Source organism: Hemitrygon akajei, chromosome 3, assembly GCF_048418815.1.
Source record: "Hemitrygon akajei chromosome 3, sHemAka1.3, whole genome shotgun sequence".
NCBI lineage: Eukaryota > Metazoa > Chordata > Chondrichthyes > Myliobatiformes > Dasyatidae > Hemitrygon > Hemitrygon akajei.
The window spans coordinates 157,432,591-157,458,272 of NC_133126.1; the positions used below are offsets into that span (position 1 = coordinate 157,432,591).

The 25,682-nt window shown below is 39.5% G+C and overlaps 1 protein-coding gene across 5 annotated transcripts in view; it reads left to right on the forward strand.

The window, feature by feature from the left end:
• LOC140725546 (ephrin type-B receptor 3-like) overlaps positions 1-7,332 on the forward strand; it is an 88,883-nt gene extending 81,551 nt beyond the window's left edge. For 4 of the 5 annotated variants that reach the window (XM_073041147.1, XM_073041149.1, XM_073041148.1 and 1 more), the window contains exons 15-16: positions 4,438-4,593; positions 5,329-7,332. In XM_073041147.1, coding sequence (XP_072897248.1) covers positions 4,438-4,593; positions 5,329-5,437 — 265 coding nt within the window. In that variant the 3' untranslated portion in view covers positions 5,438-7,332. The remainder of the gene's footprint in view (positions 1-4,437; positions 4,594-5,328) is intronic. The other variant, XM_073041151.1, reaches the window with a different exon arrangement.
• Positions 7,333-25,682: the final 18,350 nt, after the last annotated feature.

The window sequence follows — 25,682 nt, forward strand, 5'->3', positions numbered from 1 at the left end:
AGTCTTTTCTGAGAAGTGTACATTGACTATGTGATATCTGGGCAGAAAATAAGAACATTATACCCATTCCTGTGCTCTTCCTAGTAGATAGGAGTTTGGCATGTTCCAACTCTCACTGTTGGTGAGTTTTAATTCTTTTAATTAGTGTGCAAGGTTTAAGTAACTTAACTAATAATTGATATCAAGGCCTTTACATGAGTAAGTAAGGACCTAACACCACTTTAATGTCCTGTCTGCAAGGATAGTTAGCCAGTTTCTTTGTGGGTTTGGTGTGGGACAACCATGAGTTCCACATTGAAGGAACTACTGACAACTCAGACACTAAAGTATGATTCCCCTCAAGCCTTGTTCACCATCACAGCTAAGCCCAAGTATCCTGTCCCTGTCACCCACAATCTTAACACTTGTCAGATCTTTTTCCACAGCTTGCTTCTCAAGCACTATGTCTGACCAACAGAGAAATACTTACAAAGTGCTGGAGGAACTCAGCAGATGAACATCTATGGAAAGGGAAAAAAACAGCTGACATTTCAAGCTGAGACCCTTCTCCATGAGAAGATTTGCTTAGTGCTATTGGGATATGAGTCAGTACAAACTATTTTTCCTATGTAACCAAAACTGGTGCGTCTCAATTCCAAGGGGTCCTCAGGTCTAAACATCAGTCCTCAATGAGGACTGAGTCAGTTGTTTTTGAAGTACAGAAGTACAAAGAGCGGCTTGCATTCATAATGTTTTCACCATGCTGAAAAGTCTGCACTGCTGTTCACAGATATATGAGAATTGTGTGATTCTCCATCTTTGAATTGCCTGCTGGATCATATTACGTTCACACTTGAAAACTAACTACCTCTGCAGCGGACAGGAGTGGGGAATGGTGTGAAGGGGGATGGGTAGCAGAGTTGGAGGACAGAATTGGAAAAAGCCAATGAAACTGCAGTGTTGTTAGAAATAATGGAAACGTTGGTAGATAAGGATGGAACCGATGATTTTTTAAAATTTCTGTTTAGTACTTGTTTGCTGGAAGATCAAAGATATCTGCTATTTTCTGTCTACCATCATGCATAAGGAGAAAAGACATAAGCTAGATTCCCACAAATCTAATTTTGATACAAATATTGCTGGAGGTGGAACTTAATGAAATATGTGCCCTAACTGACCATGTCAGTTTTCACCTATGCTATGTAGTGATTTGGAACATGTCGGAGAGGCAATATGTCCCACAATGTGAAAAATTAACAGGGAGAAATGAAATGGCAATTTAGGAGGGTTATTGGTGGTCTGGAAGAGACAGGGCCTCCATTGACAAAGGCAGAAAAGACATTGCTCATGAGAAAATGCTTTTAGTCCCTGCAAGGAGGTGCAGAGACGCAAATTCCATATATATTTTTTAAGTAACAGTACATCTGCTCCATCTTTGATTTGTTCCATATCCTTTTCCTGGCTCTAAGTGTTCATCTGGTAGTGATATGGCCTGCATTCCCAAATATCCAAAGGGTTTTTTTTTTGCTTTTTAGTGCATGTGTATAATGAGTAGCATTGTTAATTAACAGAACAATTTCAATATTGTCTTATATGGCAGGTTGATTTATTGAGCAAAGTTTCTAATCATGACATGATTTTTTTCATCAAGAGTTCTCATCGTTTTCTTGTGTGGTCTGTTTGTCATTATGGTATCTTTGAATCTTTCCTAAGGATGCCTTGGTTGGAATATTCTGGCAGCTTTCACTCATAAAACATTTTATGTGTCCAAAGTAAACTAATCTCGATATAACGTTCAAAGAAATTATGCATTAAATTCTTTCCTGATGTCCTCATCACCAATTGTTCTCACATGATTCAACTGAAAAACTTTAATTATTTAATTACAGCTTTTCAGTATTTATCATAAATATCAGCATTATAGTCCAGTTCAGTTTCATGTCCAGAGGCATAAGTGCTATAGCTACATTTTTAATGTTTTCTTTTCAGCTACTGAAATTTATATCCTAATGGTGTTAATGCAGGACAGCATCCATTATTTTATTGTTTTACATAAAGTAATCCCAATAAAATCACTTTGGTTCCATCTAAAGATAATCAGTCAAAGAATATAAAAATATTAAACTGAATTCTCCTGTTATGAAACCGAACAATCATTCTCTTTGAAGATACTTTTAAGGAGTTCAAGATGTCAGCAACCAATATTTATATAGAATTGAGTAACATTGTCAATCCAGCCCAGGCTCAGTTCCAAAATTATGCACAAGAGTACACACACAGCCAAGGCAAAAACTCTGCTCCCTACTTACATGTTATAGCATAAATATATAGCTGGAAAATTCCACTTGCTAAACGGTCAGGACTGAAGTTACTTTCAGTCTTGAACAAAAATAAAATACTCATTTTCTTCCTCCATTGATTTAGTCACAAATATTTCTGGAAAAGTGAGGTATGAGGAGGATGCAAAGAATCCAAAAGGAACATGGAAAGGTTAAGTGCTGGATGTGACAATGACAATGTGAAATGTGAGGAGATTTGAGATCATTCACGTAGCTAAGAAGAATAAAAAGATGCTAATAGATGTGAGTTTACTGAAGATTTGGGAATCCTGGTACACGATTAAACACGTAGGTATGGCAAACACGTGAAATTAAATGGGATGTTGGCCTTTATCGCAAGGGACTTGGAGAAAAGTTGGAGATCTTGTTATAGGTGTGAATACTGGTGAGACCACATGTGAGGTTCTACATGTTCTCTGTTTCTAGGAGAGGATTTTTTTTTTGCCTTGGAGATGATGGAAGATTTTTTCCTGAGTTGGAGATGCTATATTTATTGTGGAGAGTTTAAGTATGGACCAACTCTACATATCTATGTTTGGAGAAATGCGGGGTGGGGGGTGTTCTCAATCAGACGCAGATGATCCTGTGAGATATTAACAGGTAAAATAGTGGCAGCTTTGTTTTCAAAATCTTGAGAGTTGGCTTCATGGACTTAAGGGCTTAGACAAGGTCCCTCATGGTCGGCTGGTCTGGAAATTTACAACCAGTGTGAGTTAGCAAATTGGATACAAAATTGGTTTGGTGATAGAAGACAGAGAGTGTAAGTGGAGGGTTGTTTTTCAGATTAAGATCTGTGATCTCTGGTGTGCCCCAGGTTGTTTGTCATATTTATTAGTGATTTGGATGTAAGAGTACATAGCACGATTAGTAAGTTTTAAGAGGAGACTAAAATTGATGATGTAGTGGGCAGTGCAGAAGGTTGTATAAAGCTGTAATAGGATATAGATCAATTTGGAAAGTGGGCAAGAGAATGGCTGATGGAATTTAACTCCGTCAAGTGCAAATTGATGCATTTTAGTAAGTTAAACTGGAGCAAGATGTGCACAGCAAATAAGCAGGGCCCTGGGGAATACTGTTGAACTGAGGGGCCTTGAGGTACTGTACATAAATCCCTGAAAATGTGAATATATGTAACGAGGGTAGTGTAAACTGCATAGCATGCCTGCTGCCATTTGCCGAGACATTGAGGAGAGGATTTGGGATGTCATTTTACCGTTGTACAAAATGCTAGTTAAGCTGGACTTGGAGTATTGTGTGAGGATATTGTGACCACACGAGGAAGGATGTAATTAAGCTGGAGAGGTTCAGAAGAGATTCACAGAGAGTAGAGGGCTTGAATTATCAGGAGGGAGAGGATTACTATGTTTGAAAAACATTTAGGAAGGTACATGGATAGGAGAGGTTGAGAAAGCTGTGACAGATGGGTTTAGCTCAGGTAGGCAGCTTGTTCAGCATGGATTAGATGAGCCATGGATCCTTTTTCCACACTGTAGAACTCTAGGGGCTCGGTCCATTCTCCCCAGAACAAAGCATGTTGAGGGATGACATAACAACTATGAGAGGGATACACAGTATTGATTTCCTGTGATAGGAATGTCAGAATGGGAGATCTGAGAGGCATATTTGGGGTAATTGGTATCTGGAGTGAGTTGCCAGAGGAGGTGGTGGAGGCAGGAACAGTAACAACTTGTAAGAGGAATCTGAACAGTTATTTGAATGAGTTGGGCTAGAAGTGGGAGAAGTATAGGCAGGCATGATAGTTGACACAGATGAGCAACATAAATAATCTTTCTGGTCAAGAAAAACATAGTATTGTGTTCACTGATTCAGAGTGAGGACCCTAATTTAACACATTTACTTCATAGTTACTTTGAATTGCGGAAGGCAGACAGGAAGCATCAGAGGCAGTTGCTGTCACCCTTTCATCAGCATCACATCTTAAAGCAGTACAGATATGCACAGTCAGCTATCAAGGATCAGACCTGAACTGCTTTAAGTACATAGTTGAAATGATCCTTATCATCTTCAGTACCGGAAGTGACTTGTTCCAGACTCACTCTGGATACTGATGTATGCAGGGCTTAAGATGTGGACTGATTTTGTCTTATCTTCTCCACAGCCCTTCTCAGCCTCTTTTGGATCGTACTGTTCCTGACTACACCACATTCACCACAGTGGGAGACTGGCTAGATGCAATTAAAATGGGTCGGTACAAGGAGAATTTTATTAATGCTGGGTTCACCTCTTTCGACTTGGTTGCTCAGATGACAGCAGAGTAAGTATTACCCTCCTCACTTTCACCAGCCAGTTCATAAATTTTGTTATGAACTGAGGCTGAGCCAAAATCAGTACAAGTGGAGAAGCTATTTCAGTCAGGAGATGCCTTTTTCCTAAAACGTAGACTGACCCTAGCATATGAAGCCTCTGGCTTTATACCTGAGGTTTAAGGTGCTAAATAATGATCAGTATTTTTCTATACACACACCTCACCCACAATTCAAAATTAACTCTGTAGAGTAGGAATTAAACACACAATGTCAATAAAAGGGCAATTGGTATTGAGAAATAGTGAGAGGGTAGCTCAGTGCCTTTTCCAAAATAAACATAGCTTTCAGAATTCTTAAGAGATGTTAAATCAGTTGAATCCAATGTATTTAAAGGCTTCATAGTGCAATCTTAGCCATATTTTTTTCATTAAACAAATAATGCAAGAGTCACCAATTTATGTTCAAAGAGAGTAATTTTGGATAATGGAGCTACGTGGCACAAAACAAATGTAGTTTAGTAAACTGAAATCGATAATTTCATGCATGAAGGACATTTGTGAAATGTTGCTTTTACATTCCACATAAATTTTGAAAACTGTATTTTACGAATGGCTTTGGAGGCAAAAAGTAGAACATTTTGAGGACATCAGCATTGAATTATTAAACAATCTTTGTTTCTTTTACTGAATCGGAGCCAAAGTATCTTGCCAAAGAAAACGTAACTAATGGGCATTCTATTGCAGGGACTTGCTGAGGATAGGAGTCACATTGGCTGGGCACCAGAAGAAGATTCTCGGCAGCATTCAGGACATGAGATTACAGATGAACCAGACGCTTCCAGTGCAGGTCTGACAGCAAGGAACTCTGGAAATGATTAAGTTTGAAGTCAAATAGAATAATTGCGTGCAGTGCCTGGTTTCCAGTTATTCCTGTGTGGAGCACCTAAAACTATTGTTTCAAGTCAACCCTCAGTTCAAGGATAATTGTAGCATGAATTGAAAAATGTCTGAAAGGGCTCCAAAAAGGAATGCAGTCTGAAAATAGTTTTTTTTTGGGCAGTTGGTTTGTTTCATGGAATTTTACTCCTATTGCATCAAACTTGTGGCATTATCAAAGACTGTTGCACATTGCCAAGGGACGCAGGTTCTGCCAAGAAGCTAGTACCTATTAAATCTTCATATTGAAGATGTCTTATTTAAGTGGATCACAGATTTGATGTTCAGCTCATCCTTCAAAGTACCACCTGTGAGAAAATAATAAAGAAATTGCTGTACATAGCGTGGCAACCTTATAGCTGAATCTTGAGCTAATCCCCAATTCTCAATTTGCAATAAAGCCAGATTGGAATAGCTATGAATGCCTTCAAGGTGTGCTTGCACCTTTTGGTCCAAAATTTCCTTCCTTCACAACTTGTGTGGCACATGAACATTGAATACTGGCATCAAGATAATTATACCTTGAGAGGAAATGAAAGTACTCATGCCCAGCTATTATGCATATAAGATTTCACTTGGTTTTCCCAGGTGTTCTTATAATTTATGGTTACTCTAAGTAAACAGATTGCTGGATGTATTGGGTCTACCTGTGCAGTAACAAGTGAAGGATATACGGTGCCAAGAAACAGTTCTTACAAAGGTCAGTCAAAAATGCCTGGGCGAAGATGGATAACAAGAACCTCAACAATGAAGCGAACGTGATTGATTCAGAACTGCTGTAATGTAGGATAGAGGCTTTCTTCTGGAGTGTATTATTGGGATTTCCTTGACTTCCATCTGAATTTATGAAGTCGTCACCTGTGAGACAAGAGTGGAACAGATCTTTTCGAACTGTGCAAGCAGACACTAAGCAGCCAACATGATTTAGAACCTTTAACCGTAAGAGCTGTCAGGAAAAGTGAGAGGCTACACATGACTGTAAAATTTCATGGCCATCTGTTTAATCAAGTGCTGTTAAATTTTGTTGTCATTGCCAAAAGACGGGAAACTTTATTTTTTCAAAATCAGATAAAATCTTTGTAAACGAATGAGTGAAGTCTGTAATAGTGAAACAAAAATATGGAAAGGCAATAAGCATTTTTAATTTAGTTAATATTGCAGTAAGTCATCCTTAGTTCTTCTACAGAACTTCTCTTACTTAGAAAATGTGGCAGAGGAGACTGTACATTTGTACATACTATCAGATATTTTCCTTGTTAATGCGTGGGCTTCAAACAGTAAATACAGACTGTATATTTTGCCACTCTAGATGGGATATGCCTTTATTGTATATAGACAAGGCAAAAATGTGCGGAATGCAAGTTAAAATTGAATGTTCTGCAATTCTAAATCATAAAAGTAGACCCTTAATCCCAATTTGTACTGTAAAATAACACAATGTTGTAAAAATAAATTGTTGCGATAGGTTATTTGTAGTAGTTCACGGTGTCTGTGGGACATCTGTGATCAAGGTAAAACATTCAGTTATCGTTGCTGTGAATTTGGTGCGAGATTTAATAACCATTGCCCACCATTTCTTCCTGAGTAATCATTCCCCTTACTGTTTCTCTAATAGCCTTACGGTGGCTAATCTTTTGTAGAAAGATCTAATGGCTGTCTTCCAGTCACTTTGGAAACATACCTGTATAGTATTTTGCAAACTTTTTAAAATATTGAGATGTATTTAATGGTGAAAAATGATGCATTCTTGCATTTGTAGAAATATTTTTAAAAAACACTTTTGCAATTAAATTATTTAAGAAGTTTATGGTATTACTTTGTGCTTGCTTCTTTTGTTTAATGTATCACTGTCATTGCCAGTATTCATAGCTGGCAACCAATAATGTTTTATAAGGGTGATTATTTACAACAATTTGTTGAAAACATCCTCAATTCAGAGTAGCGTTTGTTTTTAAAGAGCGTTTCTTAGCAATACCAATCATTTTAAATACAAACAACAAAACATGCCGTGCTGGCCTAATAGAGTAATGTAATACTGTAAAATGACAAGTAAGTTTCTTTCATAGCAAAAAATAAAGTTCTTAACAAAATTTAAATTTCATATGCTTCACTAGATACTGGACAACTAATTACCCACACTTGTTTAATAATGGCATCTGATTGACAACAATGCTAAATTGAGGATATCTGTGAGAAGTAGATATCTTTCACAATATCCTAACCTTATGGCAAGAAACAGAATAACAGGAATACATATCCAAGACAGATGACTTCATAACAAATCTTCTGCGTGGATGACTTGCCCTCAGATAAGCCGTAATTGCAGCATGCCTAAATCACTGATTTAATGAGGCTTTATTAGCTGCAGAAATCTGATATAACAAAAACAGAATACTGGAAGAAGTCAACAGGTCAAGTGGCATCTGTGGAGGCAAAAGGTAAGTCTACATTGGGTTTAGATCCCATAGTAGGGCTGAAAGAGAATAAGGAAAGATTACCAGTATGTGGTGGTGGTGGAAGGGACAATAGGTATGTGTGGGGGGGAGGGGGGGGGCTACAAAGAGGCTGGTAGGTGATAGGTGGAACAAGATAGGGAGGATATGGAGAGCAATGGAATTGGGGGGGGGGGAGAGGGGATGGAATGGGAGTGATGAACCAAGGGCGAAGAAAAACTAGGTGAGTTTGTGGGTTAACTGAAATTGGAAAATTGACCATTTACACCTCTGCGTGATAAACTACCCAAGCAGTATAGAAGATGTTTTTCCATTTTACCCTCCCTGCTGATTTCTTCCAGCAACTTAATTCACATTTAGCTTCAGAGATCTTATTTTTATTGGCCTTTATTGTGAATTGTGGAGCAGCTAAGACCATTTTGTAGATTCTTTCCTTTAAACTCCTGCCTGATCAGTGATTGGTCAAAATCAGTTTTATTATCATTGATGTATGAAATGTTTTGTGGCAGCAGTACAATGCAAGAGATTAGAAAAATACTATGTTGCAATAAAATATCAGTAAATCATGCAAAAGAGGAATAATGAAGTAGTTTTCACGAGTTTGTGCACCATTTAGAAATTTGATGACACGGGAAGAAGCTACTCCTAAAAGGTTGAGTGTGTGTCTTCAGGCTCCTGTACCACCTCACTGATGGGAGTAATAAGAAGAGGCTATGTGAATGGTGAGGGTCCTTAATAAAGGTACCTGCTTTACAAGTCATCGCCTTTTGAAGATGTCCTTGATGGTGGGAGGATTGTGCCCATGATGGAGCCTGCTGAGTCTACAAACCTCTGCAGATTCTTTAGATGGACTAGGGGTGTTCCTACAGTGGGTTATACAACCAACACCCCCCCCCCCACCCCCAAACAAAATGGAAATATCCAATAAAATTAGAAGGTCTTTTGTTTAAGCCTTTAATTGGAAAAAAACTAATTCTTCAACTTGAAATATTCCCCACACATGAACTAAAATGTATGACCTCTAAACTCCTTTCCTACAGGTACCTTGCAGGATTGCTCTGTCAGTTACTCAGTGCAATGGATTCCAATGCTTTATCTATTAACGATTTCCCGTCACTTAATGAAAACAGTTTGAATTAAGCTTGCATACTGAAGCTATTATGCTTATGCCAAGAATTTTGACATTTTGATTCAAATCTGCATTGCTTTAAATTTCTCTTTCAATCAAGAAGTCAGTTACAATGTTCATTGTACTTCTTAGACCATATTTTTTCGATACGACTGTCTCAGGGCACAAACTTATTATTTCAGTTTTCCACCAACTATAGGTGCACATTGCTAATTTTCCAAAAGGTGGTTTTCACTGAGAGGTGATGGTAAGGTCTGCTCAGTTCAGACATCAGCCTCCCGTTCAGCTAAAGCATGCAGGCTGCTTTCAATTGGAATAGGTGTTTGCACTTAAGTTTTGCCTGAAGTTACCCAAAGTAGTTAAGTGTTACGGCAAGCTCTGGTCTGTGCCTTAATGAGAAAATGAATTTCATTTGTTTCTTTTCATTCTTGCTGACAGGAAACTGAATTTAATACTCTGGAATGTTCAATGTTGAATTTTAAAGTTCTGGCTCTGCAAACATTGGGTGAGGTGAAGACAGTTAATATTCCTGTGCTCATGGAAATTTAGAGGCAGCAGTAGTCCATAAATTTTTATGGTTTAATACCATGGTACATATTTCAGCGTCATTGCTTAGGGCATTTTAATAGAAACTGGTTTTCTTTTTCACTTCAGTATTGATCTTTATTAAATCCTTGTTACAGAGTTGAATTTTAAACAGATCATTAAATGCTTAGTTAAGATTCAGCATTTGTACTGACAAGAAAGTATAGAACATAGAAGCCTTGGAGTTTAATGTGGAACACAATGGAGAGTGGACATACGAGCTTTGATCCAACATGATATCAATTGGAGAGCACCTCCAACCTACCGTAGATTCCGGACTACAGAGCGCACCTGATTTTTAGCCGCTGGCACTAATTTTAGAAATAAAATCATTTTTTTAAATGTAAAGGCCGCACCGGATTTTAGGCCGCACCGGATTTTCGGCCGCAGGTGTCCCACGTTGTAATATTTACACAGAAAGATATTACACGTGAGGATTTTTTTAACTTTTAATTAAATCCATATGGTAACAAAAACAAATACATATTGCAAATGCTTTTTTTCGAACCGTGCCCGTACGCGGCTACTTTTAAATATACGTTGCGTATACTTCTTTACTGAACAACATTCCAATATCTCCTAACGACTGGTAAAAAATATATATACTGCAGCCTACCAGGAAAAGTTATTGATACCTTTAACTTAAAAGCAGAGTTCGCTCGGATCCAAAGCCGCTCGCGTAATGCCGCTCCCCCCCTCCTTTCCGTTTCATCGCAAACGGCATTTAAAAGCAGATTTCGCTCGGATCCAAAGCCGCTCGCGGAATCCGCTCCCCCCTCCGTCCCGTTTCATCGCAAACGGCATTTAAAAGCAGATTTCGCTCAGATCCAAAGCCGCTCCGCCGCTCGACCCCCTCCTTTCCGTTTCATCGCAAACGGCATTTTCCCACAAGACGCCGCGAAACCGGGTGTGTCGTCATAGCATCCCGCGATGTAGTACAGAAAACAAATATAGTTTAAACTAAGAGGGTAGGTAGCACAATGCTTCGAGTGTTTTCCATGTTGATGAGGGTGAGTACAAATGACTGATTTACAATAATTTAATTGTGAAAGTGCGCTTGATTTATCGTACAATTTCATTGGACCTCTGTGAACTACTCATCAATTTTATTGGTCTACTGTTACGAGGCAAAATGTTTACGAGGCGGCATGAAAAAAACCTTGCATTAGCCGCATCGGATTATTGGCCGCAAAGTTCAAAGCTGTTCAAAATGTGGGAAAAAAGTAGCGGCTTAAAATCCGGAATCTACGGTAATATGTGCATCTCATATCCTATGGTTAATTTAGTTCAGAGGCATTATCCTTGAAGCTGGACAACTATTGCTTTCTATTCATGTGTCTGCATCTTCCTACAGACCTGTAAAGGATGCTGGTTAATGAGAGGTCTACTGTCAAACTTTGCATCAAGAACATTTCCTCGCCTGAATACAATACTGATGTTCACAGATGGCACAGTAAAGCAACGAGTAGAGTTGCTGCCTCACAGCTCCCATAACTTGTGTTCAATCCCTACTCTCAGTGTGGAGTTTGCAAGCTCTCCCTCTGACCAGTTGATGTTCCTCTGGGTGCTCAATTTCCCCCAAAGTGTAGATAATTGGCAGAAAGTGGGAAGAGTTAGGAACAGAATTCGGCCACTCAGTCCATAAAGTCGGCAGTGCCATTCCATCATGGCTTATTTATTATCCCTTCCAACTCCATTCTCCTGTCTTCTCCCCATAACATTTGACACCTTAACTGATCAAAAACCTGTCAACCTCTGCTTTAAATATATTCAATGACTTGGCCTCCACAGCCATCTGTGGTAATGAATTTCATAGGTTCCCCACCCTCTGGCTCAAGAACTTCTTTCTCTCTGTTCTAAATTGATGTCCCTTGACTCTGAGGAAGTGAGCTGATGTGTATGTGCAGAAAATGAAATAAGTGTAGGACTAGTGTAAAAATGGGTGTTGATGGTCAGCATAGGCATGCTGGGCTGAAGGGCCTGATTTTATTCTGCTCCTCTATGATTCAGTGCAAGTTGCAATGAATTGCAGTGGATGTATGAATGAACATCAACACTAAGAAGGATCATCCATTTCATAGCTACATTATGCCGCTGGGAAAGCATCACCAAAAATCAAGCTGATGCACTCCTGGCAATTTTGTTAATGCCTCAGCTTTCTCAGGAAGAGAATTGATCGAAATCTAGCCTCAAAATTGGTAACATTTTAAATCTGGCCTTCAAACAAAGGCATATATGACTATCAAGAGTCTAGGTAGATTTTTAATGTCATTGAAACAATGTCTGAATTGCCTAATTTGCTTTTGCCGAGACTGGAGGACCTCATTTATAACTAAAGATTGAATAGGTTAGGGCTTTATTCCTGGAAGGTAGAAGTCTGAGGGGAGATTTGATAGAGGTATACAGAATTATGAGGGGTATAGATAGGATAAATGCAAGCAGGCTTTTTCCACTGAGGTTGGATGGGACTACAGCTGGAGGTCATGGGTTAAGGGTGAAAGGTGAAAAGTTTAAGGGGGAACATAAGGAGCAACTTCTTCATTTAGAGAGTCATGAGTGTGGAACAAGTTTCCACAGCAAGTGTTGAATGTGAGCTCAATTTTAATGTTTAAGGGAAGTTTGGAAAGGTACGTGGATGGTAGGGATATGGAGGGCTGTGGTCTGGTGCAGGTCAATGGGACTAGACAGTCTAAATGGTCTAGCACAGACTAGATGGTTTCAGTGCTGCATTTTTCTATAACTCTAAGTAATTATGAACCCATTTGATTGCCTTTGGAATCAGGGAAGGAAATCTGTCATTCTTACCCAGTTCTATCAATGAGGCCTATTCATAATTGCTTTCTCAGTCAGGGACAATTAGGGATGCACCATAAATGGTAGTCTTCCATATTCTGTCAATTAATAAAAGAATTTCTCAATAACCAGTGGTCATTTATTCATTTCACTCTTCCTTAACTTCATGAGAGATTTCACAGTAATGTCCATTTTGGATGCATATTTTCACGTAGAGCCCTATCCGCCAGTCTATTTGACACAGTTCAGTAGCAACTGGTTTTATGTTTCTGTTGTTTTCTCCTTTCAGATGCCCAACTTTTCTAGAAGTCAAGTAAAATAAAGTTAGATTCTTATTTTCACTGCTGCCGCAGTAACAAAGTCACAGTTAAAATATTCCAACATGTTATTCCCTTATAATTACCATCAACTGAATGTTGGTAATTTTCAGCAGCATTTTACGGGGAGACTAAACAAGAGCTTCAAGAGAAAGTCAAGCAACCACTATCTTCAGGCCATGTTGATAGCAAAGAGATATTGTAACTTCTGGCTTCTCTGTTGCTATATTTACAGTGGTTTCCCTCTGCTTGGTTGCTTCTTAATGGCTTGAATGGTAGTTTAAAGAAATTCTTACATCAAATGAACAGCAACTCTTGACAGAAATATCAGCATGTATATGAGCTAGGAGATAAACTGCTGACAGAGGATGATTATTTATTATAAAGCTGCCACAGATTGTGAAGCATGCACTGGATGTTGCCAGTTTCAACAGTGGATTTTAATATTACTTTGTTAATACCATTCCTTGATAAATTCTGAATGCATCTGTCTACCTTCAGTTAGAAACACAGAAACATAGAAAATTTACAGCACTTCACAGGCCCTTCAGCCCACAATGTTGTGCTAACCATGTAACCTACTCTAGAATCTGCCTAGAATTTCCCTACTGCATATCCCTCTATTTTTCTAAGCTTCATGTACCTATCTAAGAGTCCCTAAAAAGACCCTTTAAGTTCTCTATAAATGGTTAGTTTAACCATGTCACAGTCATAGAAAGAAATTTGCAGAGAGCTTAAAGCTGTGTCTAGTTTCTGCTCGTAAATCTTGGGTGGGTTATCCAAAGTATTCCTTAATTACTCAAAGCTACTGCTGGTGCACTGCACCCACTTAATATGCCCTCCGACTCATATTTATTCACTTTTTTATCACCCATGTGGAAAACTGCTTGAATTTTGAAACACAAATTCATGATATCATCTCAAGTATTTTTGTTAACAAGTTACACGCTGTTTATGCAGTAATTGCTACTAAGTTTGGTTGCTTAATTCTCCAGGGTGAACAAATTCAGTGTAGCAAGAGTGGTGCCAATTCAACGTGTGACCTTTGCGTAGAATCCAGCCAGCTTTCATATGAGCCGTTTCCCTGGGATGTCACTGTTGCACATTGTTATCTCACCAACATCTGGAGTTGCTCCATGCAACTCTGACAGGCCTTTTGAAGGATTTCATAGAGCTCAAGGAAAATGTGGTTAGACATTCCAATGTTGATGTTTTGATCAGCTTTACTTATTCACTTGCCAGAAAGCAATCAATGGGTCACTTTTGTTAATAAAATCACACTAATAAGAAAACATGGACACTGAGATTCAGATCACTGAAAAGAAAACAGTATCATATTAATACAGCGTTAATGTAATTAGGAAGTCCAGCTTCTAAGAATAAATTAGCAAAGAGCAGTTTGTGATCATTTTAAATGGAACTACTTATATACCATTTTGTGAGGTTACTCATTATTATTGCTTTGGGTACATACATGGCTACATAAGACCACAGGTACAGAATTAGGACACTTGGCCATGAGTCTGCCATTCCATCATGGCTGATTTATTATCCCTCTCAGCCCCATTCTTCTGCCTTCTCTCTGTAACCTTTGACATCCTGATTAATCACAAAGCTATCAACCTCTGCCTTAAATATACCTGATAACTTGGCCTGCACAGTACCTGTGGCCATGAATTCCAAGATTCACTACCCTCTGGACTAAAAGGAATTACAGAGGCATGAAAGAGGAGCTTAGCCAGATGGATTGGAGGGGGATACTGGTGGGGATGATGCTAGAGCAGAGGTGGCTGAAGTTTCTGGGAATAGTTCACTAAGTGCAGAATAGATATATCCCACAGAAGAAGAAGTTCTTAAATGGCAGGGGTAGGCAACCATGGCTGACAAAGGAAGTTAAGGACTGCAGATAAGCCAAGGAAAGGGCATGTAAGATAGCAAAAGTGAGTGGGAAGTTGGATGATTGAGAAGTTTTTAAAATCCAACAAAAGGCAAGTAAAAAAGCTGTAAGAAGGGAAAGATGAAGTATGACAGCAGAGTAACCAATAATATAAAGCAGGATACCAGAAGTTTTTTCAGTGAGAGGGAAAAGGTGAGAGTTGATATTGGACCACTAGAAAACAATGCTGGTGAGGGAGTAATGGGGACAAGGAAATGGCAGATGAACTTAATAGGTTCTTTGCATCCTGCTTTACTGTGGAAGACATTAACTGTGTGTCAGAGGTCTGTGAGTGTCAGGGAGCAGGAGTGAGGGCCATTGCTATTACAAAGGAAAACTCAAAGGTCTTAAAGTGGATAAGTCACCTGGACCAGATGAACTACATCTTAGTGTACTGAGAGAGGTTGCTGAAGAGATCATGGATGCATTGGTCATGATCTTTCAAGAATCACTTGATTCTGGTATAGTCCTGGAGGACTAGAAGTTTGCAAATGTCACTCCACTCTTTAAGAAGGGAACAAGGCAAAAGAAAAAATTATATAGACCAGTTAGCCTAACCTCAAAGGTTGACAAGTATTTGAGGTACTTGGAGACTAATGATGACATAAGTCAAAGTCAGCATGGTTTCTGTAAAGGGAAATCTTGCCTGACAAATCTTTTCCTCAAGGGAGGATGAAGGAGAGTCAGTAGTTGTCACTTACGTGGATTTTCAGAAGGCATTTGATAAGGTGCCTTAACAAGATAAAATCCTATGGTGTTACAGGGAAGATACTGGCATGGAAGGAGGAATGGCTGACAGGCAGGAGGCAGCGAGTGGGAATAAAAAAGGCCTTTTCTGGTTGGCTGCCAGTGACTAGTGGTGTTCCTCAGGGGTCAGAATTGGGACTGCTACTTTCCACATTGTCAGTGATTTGGATGATGGAATTGATAGCTTTGTGGCAAAGTTTGTGGATGAAATGAAGATAGGTGAAGGGGTAGGTACTGCTGAGAAAGCAATGTGATTGCAGCAGGACTTAGACAAATTTCAAGAATGGGCAAAAAGGTGGCAGATGGAATACAGTATTGGTTAACGTATGATAATGCATTTTGGTAAAAGAAACAATACTACAGACTATTATCTAAATGGGGTGAAGGTTCAAACATCAGAGGTGTAGAGAGGCTTCAGTCTTCTTGCAAGACTCCCAAAAGGTTTACTTTTCAGATTGAAGGCAAATGCAATGTTGGCATTTATTTCAAGGGGAATAGAATATAAAAGCAAGGAGATATTGCTGAGCCTTTATAAGACACTACTCCAGCTGTACTTGGAGTAGTATTTTATAAACCTACTGAATGGTGAAAGGACTAGATAGGATGGATGTTGTGAGGATGTTTCCTTCAGTGGGGGTATCCAGAACTGGGGGGCAACACCTCAGAATTGAGGGGTGACCTTTTAGAACAGAGGTAAGGAGGAATTTTTTTGGCAAGAGAGTGGTGAATCTGTGCAATGCTCTGCCACAGACTGCTGTGGAGGCATGGAAATAGCCAGTTCACTCACTGCTGGTAAAGTGGTCACGTAGTATGTAGTATCTTGACGTAATCAGTTCTCCTCTCTCAATTTCCTTTAGGAAGAAGAGTTTTCACTTGCATATGTGTGCTACCAAAATGAGAAATATTTGTCTTTGGCAGAGAACCACTCTCTACCCTTCATTTGCCAGCCATTTTTCTGCAGTTACATCTGCTTTGTACACCTTTGGAAGCATCTTCACAGATTTTGCTTAACGTCTGATAGAGTTCAGCAGGACATTGCTTTGCCGAATCAGGCAATGCAGAGGTTTAATTGGCACCTGCAGGGGGCCATGTTACCAATCCATGTGCACACTGATAACATGGTCCTTAAAGGCCTAACATCCAAAAGTGGATCCTGAAATTCATTACTATGTGAATTATCTATACTTGCTCGCTCCTTCTGCAATTCAGGTAGGTGTTATCTGTTCTGCAGCTACTATTTTTCATTTGTATCCTTGTATTTATATACTGACACGTTTCACAAATCACAGTTTAAACAGAGATTCTATAAAAATAATTTCTTTCCACAGGAACAGGAAAGTCTGGAAGAAAACGGTCATAGAGATTACTATGAATTACTAAGCAACAGTTGAACAAGAAGTTCATTGAGATGATTTGTACAGAATTTGTAGATATTTGTGTAAGAAATGCACTTCAAAACTCATGTGTAATGTTAGGGTTAATGTTAGGGTTAATTCGAGACTGCCATTACAGGTCAGGAGTGGCTCACGTAATATTAGGAGACCGGAATGCGAGGGAGGGGGGAAGCGAAACTGGGGATTCTGCTACACCAAAACTACTAGTGTCACGCGATTCAGTAAACAAAAGAAACAGGTAACTCGTGAGTGTATGGCATCGGGCCAATAAGATGGACACAAGTGCCCGATATTACCTAATATGTAGCGGGGGGTTGTGCTGGGGGGAAAAGGGGTATAAATAAGAGCAGATTGTAAAGGGAAGACGGAACGCGCCTTCTCCAGCGACTCCGTGGATTCGCTGTGCCAGTTACGAATTCTGCAATAAACCCAAGTTTTGTAATATTCCGGTCGGTGTTGGTTGTCTCTCTTCCTAAACGAACACAGGGCAGAATTTCAAGCCCAACAGTAACAAAGGCATCTTCTGCTCTTGGTGCCACTTTCAGATGAGTATGGTGAATAATGTCCAACAGAGAGGTCAGAACCGTGGAGGAATGGATGGAACTAGGTATTTGACAAAGTTTGAAAAACGGAGCTCAGAGTGGTAGATATGTTTCTATCACTGTGCCAACTTCCAGCTCTGAAATCTGACTGATGGGTGTTGAGCAAAAGGCTCAGCCTGGTATCCTTCTAGTAAATTTCCTCAGCAGAGTAAAGAGTAAAAGGAAGTAACTCCCAGCAGATCAGGTAGTGCTGTGGAAAGCAAAACAGAGTTAATGTTTCAGGTTGATGAAAAGCATTTCAAGCATTTTCAGCTTTATTTCAGATTTCCTTTTGTTTTGTTATTTTTAGTCTTTGCTGCAGCTCCTCAAAGGCCTTTGCAATAATTAGCCTGGCAACGTGAAGAGGTACAAAGGAATCATTGTTTTCCAGCTGTCCTTTGAAACAGCAAAAATATTAGACTTTGCACTTTTATGTTAAATATCATCAGCCACAGATTCACTTAACTTGCCATTTTTTTCTCTAGTCTATTATTATCCTCTTCAGATTTCACTATCGTACCAGGCTTTGTGTAAATTGCAAACTGTGCCCTCTACACCAAAGTGTAATCAAGACAAGCTGTGGGACCTGGAGCACATCAAGATACACTTCCCTATGTTGTGAAATAGGAAAAGGCACACCCTTTACATGGAATTGTCACCAGATCACTAATTTTTCCAGTATGATGAGTCAGAGAAAGTAAAGGACTGCAAGGCTCTCATTTAATCTTTTAAGCTTGGAGCAGTTGGGAAATAGATAAATACGTGAAACTTCAATAATTCCCTGTTTGACTGTTCTGGTTTGGCTTCTGGCTCACTAGTTCTTGATTCCCCTGATCCCTTTAACACACCAGGGTGCCAGTCCCTGTGCACCCTTTACTCATTGGGATTCTTGTTCCTGTACTCACTTTAAACTCACCAGGGCCCCATTTCTCACTCTCCCTTGGAACTTGCCAACACAGATGCCTTGTGCAGGAAGGCACAGAGTCGACTGTACTTCCTAAGAAGGTTGGCGTCATTCAATGTCTGTAGTGAGATGCTGAAGATGTTCTATAGGTCAGTTGTGGAGAGCGCCCTCTTCTTTGTGGTGGCGTGTTGGGGAGGAAGCATTAAGAAGAGGGACGCCTCACGTCTTAATAAGCTGGTAAGGAAGGCGGGCTCTGTCGTGGGCAAAGTACTGGAGAGTTTAACATCGGTAGCTGAGCGAAGGGCGCTGAGTAGGCTACGGTCAATTATGGAAAACTCTGAACATCCTCTACATAGCACCATCCAGAGACAGAGAAGCAGTTTCAGTGACAGGTTACTATCGATGCAATGCTCCTCAGACAGGATGAAGAGGTCAATACTCCCCAATGCCATTAGGCTTTACAATTCAACCGCCAGGACTTAAGAACTTTTTAAAAGCTATTATAAATGCTTTTTGAGATAGTGATTTAGATGCATATCATATTTTTTTTTACTGAGTTAAGTATTGTATGTAATTAGTTTTGCTACAACAAGTGTATGGGACATTGGAAAAAAAAGTTGAATTTCCCCATGGAGATGAATAAAGTATCTATCTATCTATCTATCTAGTGGCATGTAAAAGGATGTTAGATAGAAACATGAATATGTGGGGAATGGAGGGATATGGATCATGTTAGGGCAGAAGACAAGTACTTTAGTTCAGCATGATGCTCCACACAGATATTGTGGGCTGAAGGATCTGTTCCTATGCTCTGCACCATGTTCTAGTCCTGCTTTCCAAATCCCTGTTTCTCCTCGTCACTTCCACACTTCTTACTTTTACTGAATGATTTATTATTCCACTGTGTAATATCAAACAACTCCATTGCACCCGTGCTTTGATGGGAATCATAACAACTTGGAAGAAAAATGGAAGTGACACACAAAGCTCTGGAGGAACACGATGCGTATGGCGGTGTCTACTGTAGGAGATGGACAAATGACATTTTAGGTCAAGACCCTTCATCTGGTGTGTTACCCTCCATAGATGCTGCCTGACCCACTAATTTCCCCCAGCATTCTGTGTATTGCTCCAGATTCCACTGTTCCACAATCCCTTCTGTCTCCAGAAAATTGAAGTGTAGTATTTGAGTGTACATCCTCACAGATGAAAGTTTTATTTGTATTTATTCTCAAATACACAGTACATCTCTGTGAAGGCTACTTACACTTGAGAAAACAGACATGTAAATTGGAATTGCACTTGCATCCCCTTTTTCCCAGGGAACTATTTGGTCAGTACATAGCACTGTATGATTCCACATCTTGAAGTCAATCCATGTACCTGATGATAGCATTAGAGAGAGAGGGCTGTGAGAAACATGGGGAAAAAAGAAAGTTCAAATTCTTCAATTTGCTAATTTCCTTCCAGAGCAAGGTATGATTGATACCACTAATAGAGTTACATCTGAGCTCCTTGTGTTATGAATTTCATCATCTGAATTTGGTATAGTTTACTGAATTTGTGAACAACAAATGAAAGTAGCCTCTTTGTTCTCTATCATGACAAATCACACATAGAACACTTAAGATTTTATTATACTCAGGTGATCCACAACTACTCCACTGTATAGTCGGAATAACATGAAATATGGTTGATTGGAGACCAGAGTTAACTGTCTTCTCACTGCTGGTAACAGACAGTTGCTCCATCCCAGAACAGAGATTGAGGCAATGTGTGAGTGTTGAGTACATAAGAGGTGAACTCCTTTGTCACGTTGATGTGAGGAGTCAGGGAAGGTAATGGTAATATAATAATGGATCCATCCCTCTGAACAGCACTAGCCTCGAAAAATGTCTTGTAATTCTGTCTTCTTGAAGATAAAGTGGTGCTGTCTGAAAATACAGCAGTGATCATTAGGCTGTTCTTCTGAAGATCCATAACTCTGTAAATATTGAAGGGGATGAAAGCTGCTGTTGAGGAAAGGTTCTGATTATGAACTGCTGGCAGATGAGTGCAGTCAGGGACTGCCTGTACTCGCAGAAAGATCGTAAAGTTGGCAAATGCAGGTGCTTGAGATGTCACCTGGTTGTTGTTTAAAATAACCAAAATAATACTTTCACATGCTATACCTGGGACATTGGGAGATGTGCAGGCATCTGCTGCAAACACTTGGAAATATGCAGTGGTCGGAGGCTGACAGTCAGTCTGGATTTCCAATGAGGGAGCAGTCCAGGAATGAAAATTTGACTGCTGAACTTCCAATAGCACTTCACAAAGGGAGTTCCCTGCAGTGATGAATGAACAGCAGAATGTCCCTAAGTCAGGATGGTGTGTGACTTTGGAGGGTAATCTGCAGGCTGTGCTGTTCCAGTACACACACTTCCATTGTCCATCTTGATGGTAGAGGTCGTTGTTTCAGAAGAGCTATCATAATTGCCAAAGGAAGTAACTGTGGTGCATTTTTTTATATGGTTGCACTGTGGCCGCCATGCACCAGCATGGAGGAATTAATGTTTCGGATGGTAGATGGGGCACAAATGAACTGGTCTAGTTGGTTCTGGATTGTGTCAACATTCCAGGGAGTGATTAGGGCTCATTTGGGCAAGTGAAGAATTTTTCTGATGCCTTATAGATGGTGATGTATTATTTGGCCCAGGATATCTGGTCTCTGAGCTTCTCCCATAGTCACAGAATTTTTCTGTCTGATCCACCTTAGTTGCTGCTCAGGTTTATGAAATATAAGACATAAGAGTAGAATTAGGCCATTTGACCCTTTGAGTCTGCTCTGCCATTTTATCATGATTGATTCTTTTTTCTCTCAATCCCATTCTCCTGCATCTCCCTGAAACCTTTCATGCCTCGACTAATCAAGAAGCTATCAACCTTTACCTTAAATACACCCAATTACCTGGCCTCAAAAGCCACCTGAGACAACAGCTTCCACAGATTCACCACCCTCTGGCCAATGAAGTACCCCTAATTTCCACTCTAAATGAACGTCCCACTATTCTGAGGCTGTACCTGCCGGCCAAAGACTACCCCAACATAGAAAACGTCCTCTCCACATCCACTCTATCTAGGCCTTACAACATTTGATAGGTTTCAAAAAGATACCCCCTCATTCTCCTAAATTCCAGCGAGGAAAGGTCCAGAGCCTCATGCAATAAGCCTGGAATCATTCCCATGAGCCTCCTCTGAACCCTCTCCAATGTCAGCACATCCTTTCTTAAACACGGGGCCCAAAACTGCTCACAATACTTCATGTGAGGCCTCACCAGTGCCTTATTAAGCCTCAGCATTATATCCTTGCTTTAGAACTCTCATTCTCTTGAAATGAATGCTAACACTGCATATACCTTCCTCAGCACCAATTCAACCTGAAAATTAACCTTTAGGGAATCCTGCACAAGGACTCCAGAATCCCCTTGCACCTTGGATTTTTGAATTTTCTCCCCGTTTATAAAATAGTCCATGCTTTTATTCCTTCTACCAAAGTGCATGACCATAGATTGCCTGCCTTCTATTTGACACATTTTTGTCCATTCTCCTAATCTGTGCAGGCCCTTCTGTAGGCTCCCTGCTTCCTCAACACTACCTGTGCCTCTATCTATCTTTGTATTGACCACAAACCTGGCCACAAAACCATCAATTTTATCATCCAAATCATTGACATACAATGTAAAAAGGAGAGGACACCAAGCGTGTTGTGTATTTAATATTTCAATAATATCTCAATAAAGAATGCTTTGTCAAACTCTCTATATATAGTTTGACAAAGCATCCTATTTCATTTAAATAATTAATTATGGGTTATACTGTAAAAAATACTTTAATTTGGATGCATTATCATGTTACTGTGATACGTGTGCACCTTGCTTAAAGTAAAGACAAAGTTACACCCATATTTCCAGACTCTTGTGTCTTCCTTTAATTAGTTTAATGTTTTGAAGTTGTGAAACATTATATTGGCAACGAGGTATTTTAAAAATGAACCCGAGATGGCTACCGACCTGTTAAAGTGGAGTGAGACGTTTGAAATGAAAAAAAAAATGCCATGAGGAATGGTCGAATTTAAAAGAAATTACCCATCTCATGTAGAGATGTCAAATTTAAAAGGCCAAAAAGTAGAACTCAGGGTTCATAAAGAGTGAGTACCAGGTGATAACAATCATTAAAAAATGAGAAACTACTGACTACATAGGAAATATTGACATGTTTCATTGCACAATGGATAATTAGCTCGTGAAATGTTGGAACAGTATTTTGAAGCAAATGAAATAGACAACGAGAACCAAATGTCAATTTTACTAAGTGCATTAGGTTTAAAAGAATACAGTTTGCTTCGAAGTTTGACTGCTCCAACCAATCCTGCAGAAGTGAGCTTTGCTGCTCTTGTGAAAGTGATGCAGGAACATTTAGAACCAAAGTCACTGTTGATTGCAGAATGTTTTGGGTTTCATAAGCGGAATCAAAAAGAAGGGGAGTCTATTTCAGCATACATGGTTGAATGGAAAAGATAGAATGAGCATTAACATTTTGGAAATGGGCTTAATGATGCACTGAGATTGTTTAGTTTGTGGAGTCTTAAAAGAAAGCATTTAAAAACATCTGCTAATTGACGCACAGCTTACATTAAAACATCTGTGGAAACCACTGTTTCAATGGAAACAGCAATGGAAACTGCAATTGAGTTGCAGTCAGGAATGAAAGTGAGTGTGAACAAAATTGCATTGTCGAAGCAGAAGCCAGCCTAGCCAAACAAATTGTGGCTGTTGTGGCAGGGGCTCACATACAAATATACAAACGTCGTTTGTAGATTTAAACACAAAACTTGCAGGAAATGTGACAAATTAGGACACAGACAAAGAGCATGTCAGGCAGGCAAAAATATATAGACTGTACAAAGAAGAGAAAAAGATAAAAGTTCATGTTGTAGTTTCAAAAGGTGCACTAATCTGCATGCCACTGATGAAAAATCTGAGAGTGACACAGGACTGGCTAGACTTGAGATTTAAAAGTTGGAAACTAATAGGAGACATGCAATATGCCTTACACCCAAAGTGAACAGCAAATTAATTAAAATAGAATTGGACTCTGAGTTGGCTGTTTCAGTCATTTCACAAAATGAGTTTCAATGGCATTTCAAACATACAAACAGAAGACTGCAGATATCCAACTAAGAACTTATACTGAAGAAAGGGTAACTGCTGTTGGAATGACTTTCATAACAGTGAAATACAACAACCAACAAGCCACATTAAACTTTTATGTGGTAAAAACGGGAGGATCAGCATTGAGGTGACATGATTGGCTGAGACAACTACAACTTGATTGAAGATCTATCCACTAATTGCATGCTACATCCCCGGCAATGAAATCAACTGAATGTGAATTAAGAAAGGAACTGAATAATACCACAACTGTCTCCATGCTGAACACTGTGACTCATTGCCCAACAGAGAACAAACAGGTGTTGATGCCAGTCTCTGTGCCTTTGGTTGGAAAGCATATTGGACCAAGGGAAGATCATGCTGCCCAGAGGAATCGTCAAAGTGATGAAAGCGGTGGTCTGAAGTTTTTGTAAATAACATATCTGAGAAAGCTTTTGATATGTTAATCAGGCAGTTACTTGCGACGTGTGGCTTAGTTTTAAGCTGGAAGAGAGTTCAAAGAACTTCAAGAAAGATGCAAACATTCAGATTTTGTGAATATAAAGAACCAGAATCCACTCTGTGTGTATCGGGGTTATTGCATGATCTTCAAGTGGGAGACAAAATGCTGCTTGTAAAAGTAGGTGCAAAGACCAAAGCCCAGCATCATTATCTGGTATTGGGGGGCTACTGCACAGGACCAAAAGAAACTACAGAGGGTGATAAATTTAGTCAACTCCATCTTAGGTACTAGCTTACAAAGTACCCAAAGCACTTCAAGGAGCGGTGTCTCAGAAAGGCAGCGTCTGTTATTAAGGACCTCCAGCACCCAGGGCATGCCCTTTTCTCACTGTTACCATCAGGTAGGAGGTACAGAAGCCTGAAGGCACACACTCAGCGATTCAGGAACAGCTTTTTCCCTTCTGCCATCTGATTCCTAAATGGACACGAACCCATGAACATTACCTCACTTGTTAAAATATATATTATTTCTGTTTTTGCAGGATTTTTAATCTATTCAATATACACATACTGTAATTGAGCTATTTATTTATTTATGTATGTATGTATGTATTTATCTATCTTCAATATTATGTATTGTATTGAACTGCTGCTGCTAAGTTAACAAATTTCATGACACATGCTGGTGATAATAAACCTGATTCTGATTCAGTATGAATGGAAGGCCAATAAGAAAGGAGTCAATAGAGATATGAAATCAGAGGATTTTTCAGATGATGCTGTGGATGAGGAAGCCAGAAGGGAGAGCAGATTGTAAAGGGGCTTTAGGAAGACTATGGTGCTTCTGGAACAAGTGAGCATGGAACAACCACCACGGAACCTGGGATTGTTTCACAGTCACAAGTCTCACCTGCCAAGCAGAGTGACTCCCTTGTCAGGAAAGCTGTTATCCCACAAGAGCAAGAAATTCTACACAGTGATTGAATCTTTAGATCTGAATGACACAATTTAAAGTTTGCAATGCTATGCATGTCTGTATATAGTAGTATACTGTGTATATAGTGAGATGCATTCTCTATTGAGTTAGAATTTATAGCTAAGCAGGGATGAGTGTTGTGTATTTACTATTTCAGTAATATTTGAGTAAGCTTGTATATATATTGTTCATTTAAATAATTGATTACCAGTTGTATGTAAAAATATGTTAATTGCATACATCAACAGGATGCCACGTGATACCTGTGCACCTTGTCTAAAGTAAAGTTGAAGTTACACCTGTATTCTCAAACTCTCACCTCTTCCTTTAATTAATTTAATGCTTTGAAGTTACAAAACATAACACCGCAAAACAACGCTTGTCACTGGCAGCCAATCAGAAAAGGCTCCCTTTAATCCCACACTTTGCCTCCTGCTAATCAAACTGTGCTCTATCAATGCTAGTATCTTTCTTGTAATACCATGGCTCTTATCTTGTTTAGCGGTCTTACGTGCAGCACCTTGTCAAAGGCCTTCTGAAGATCCAAGTACACAACATTTCCTTTGTCAATGATAGTTGTTATACCCACAAAGAATTCCAACAGATTTGTCATGCAATATTTCCCTTGACGTAAACCATGCTGACTTTGGCCTATTTTGCCATGTGCCACTAAGTTCCCTGAAACAGCAACCT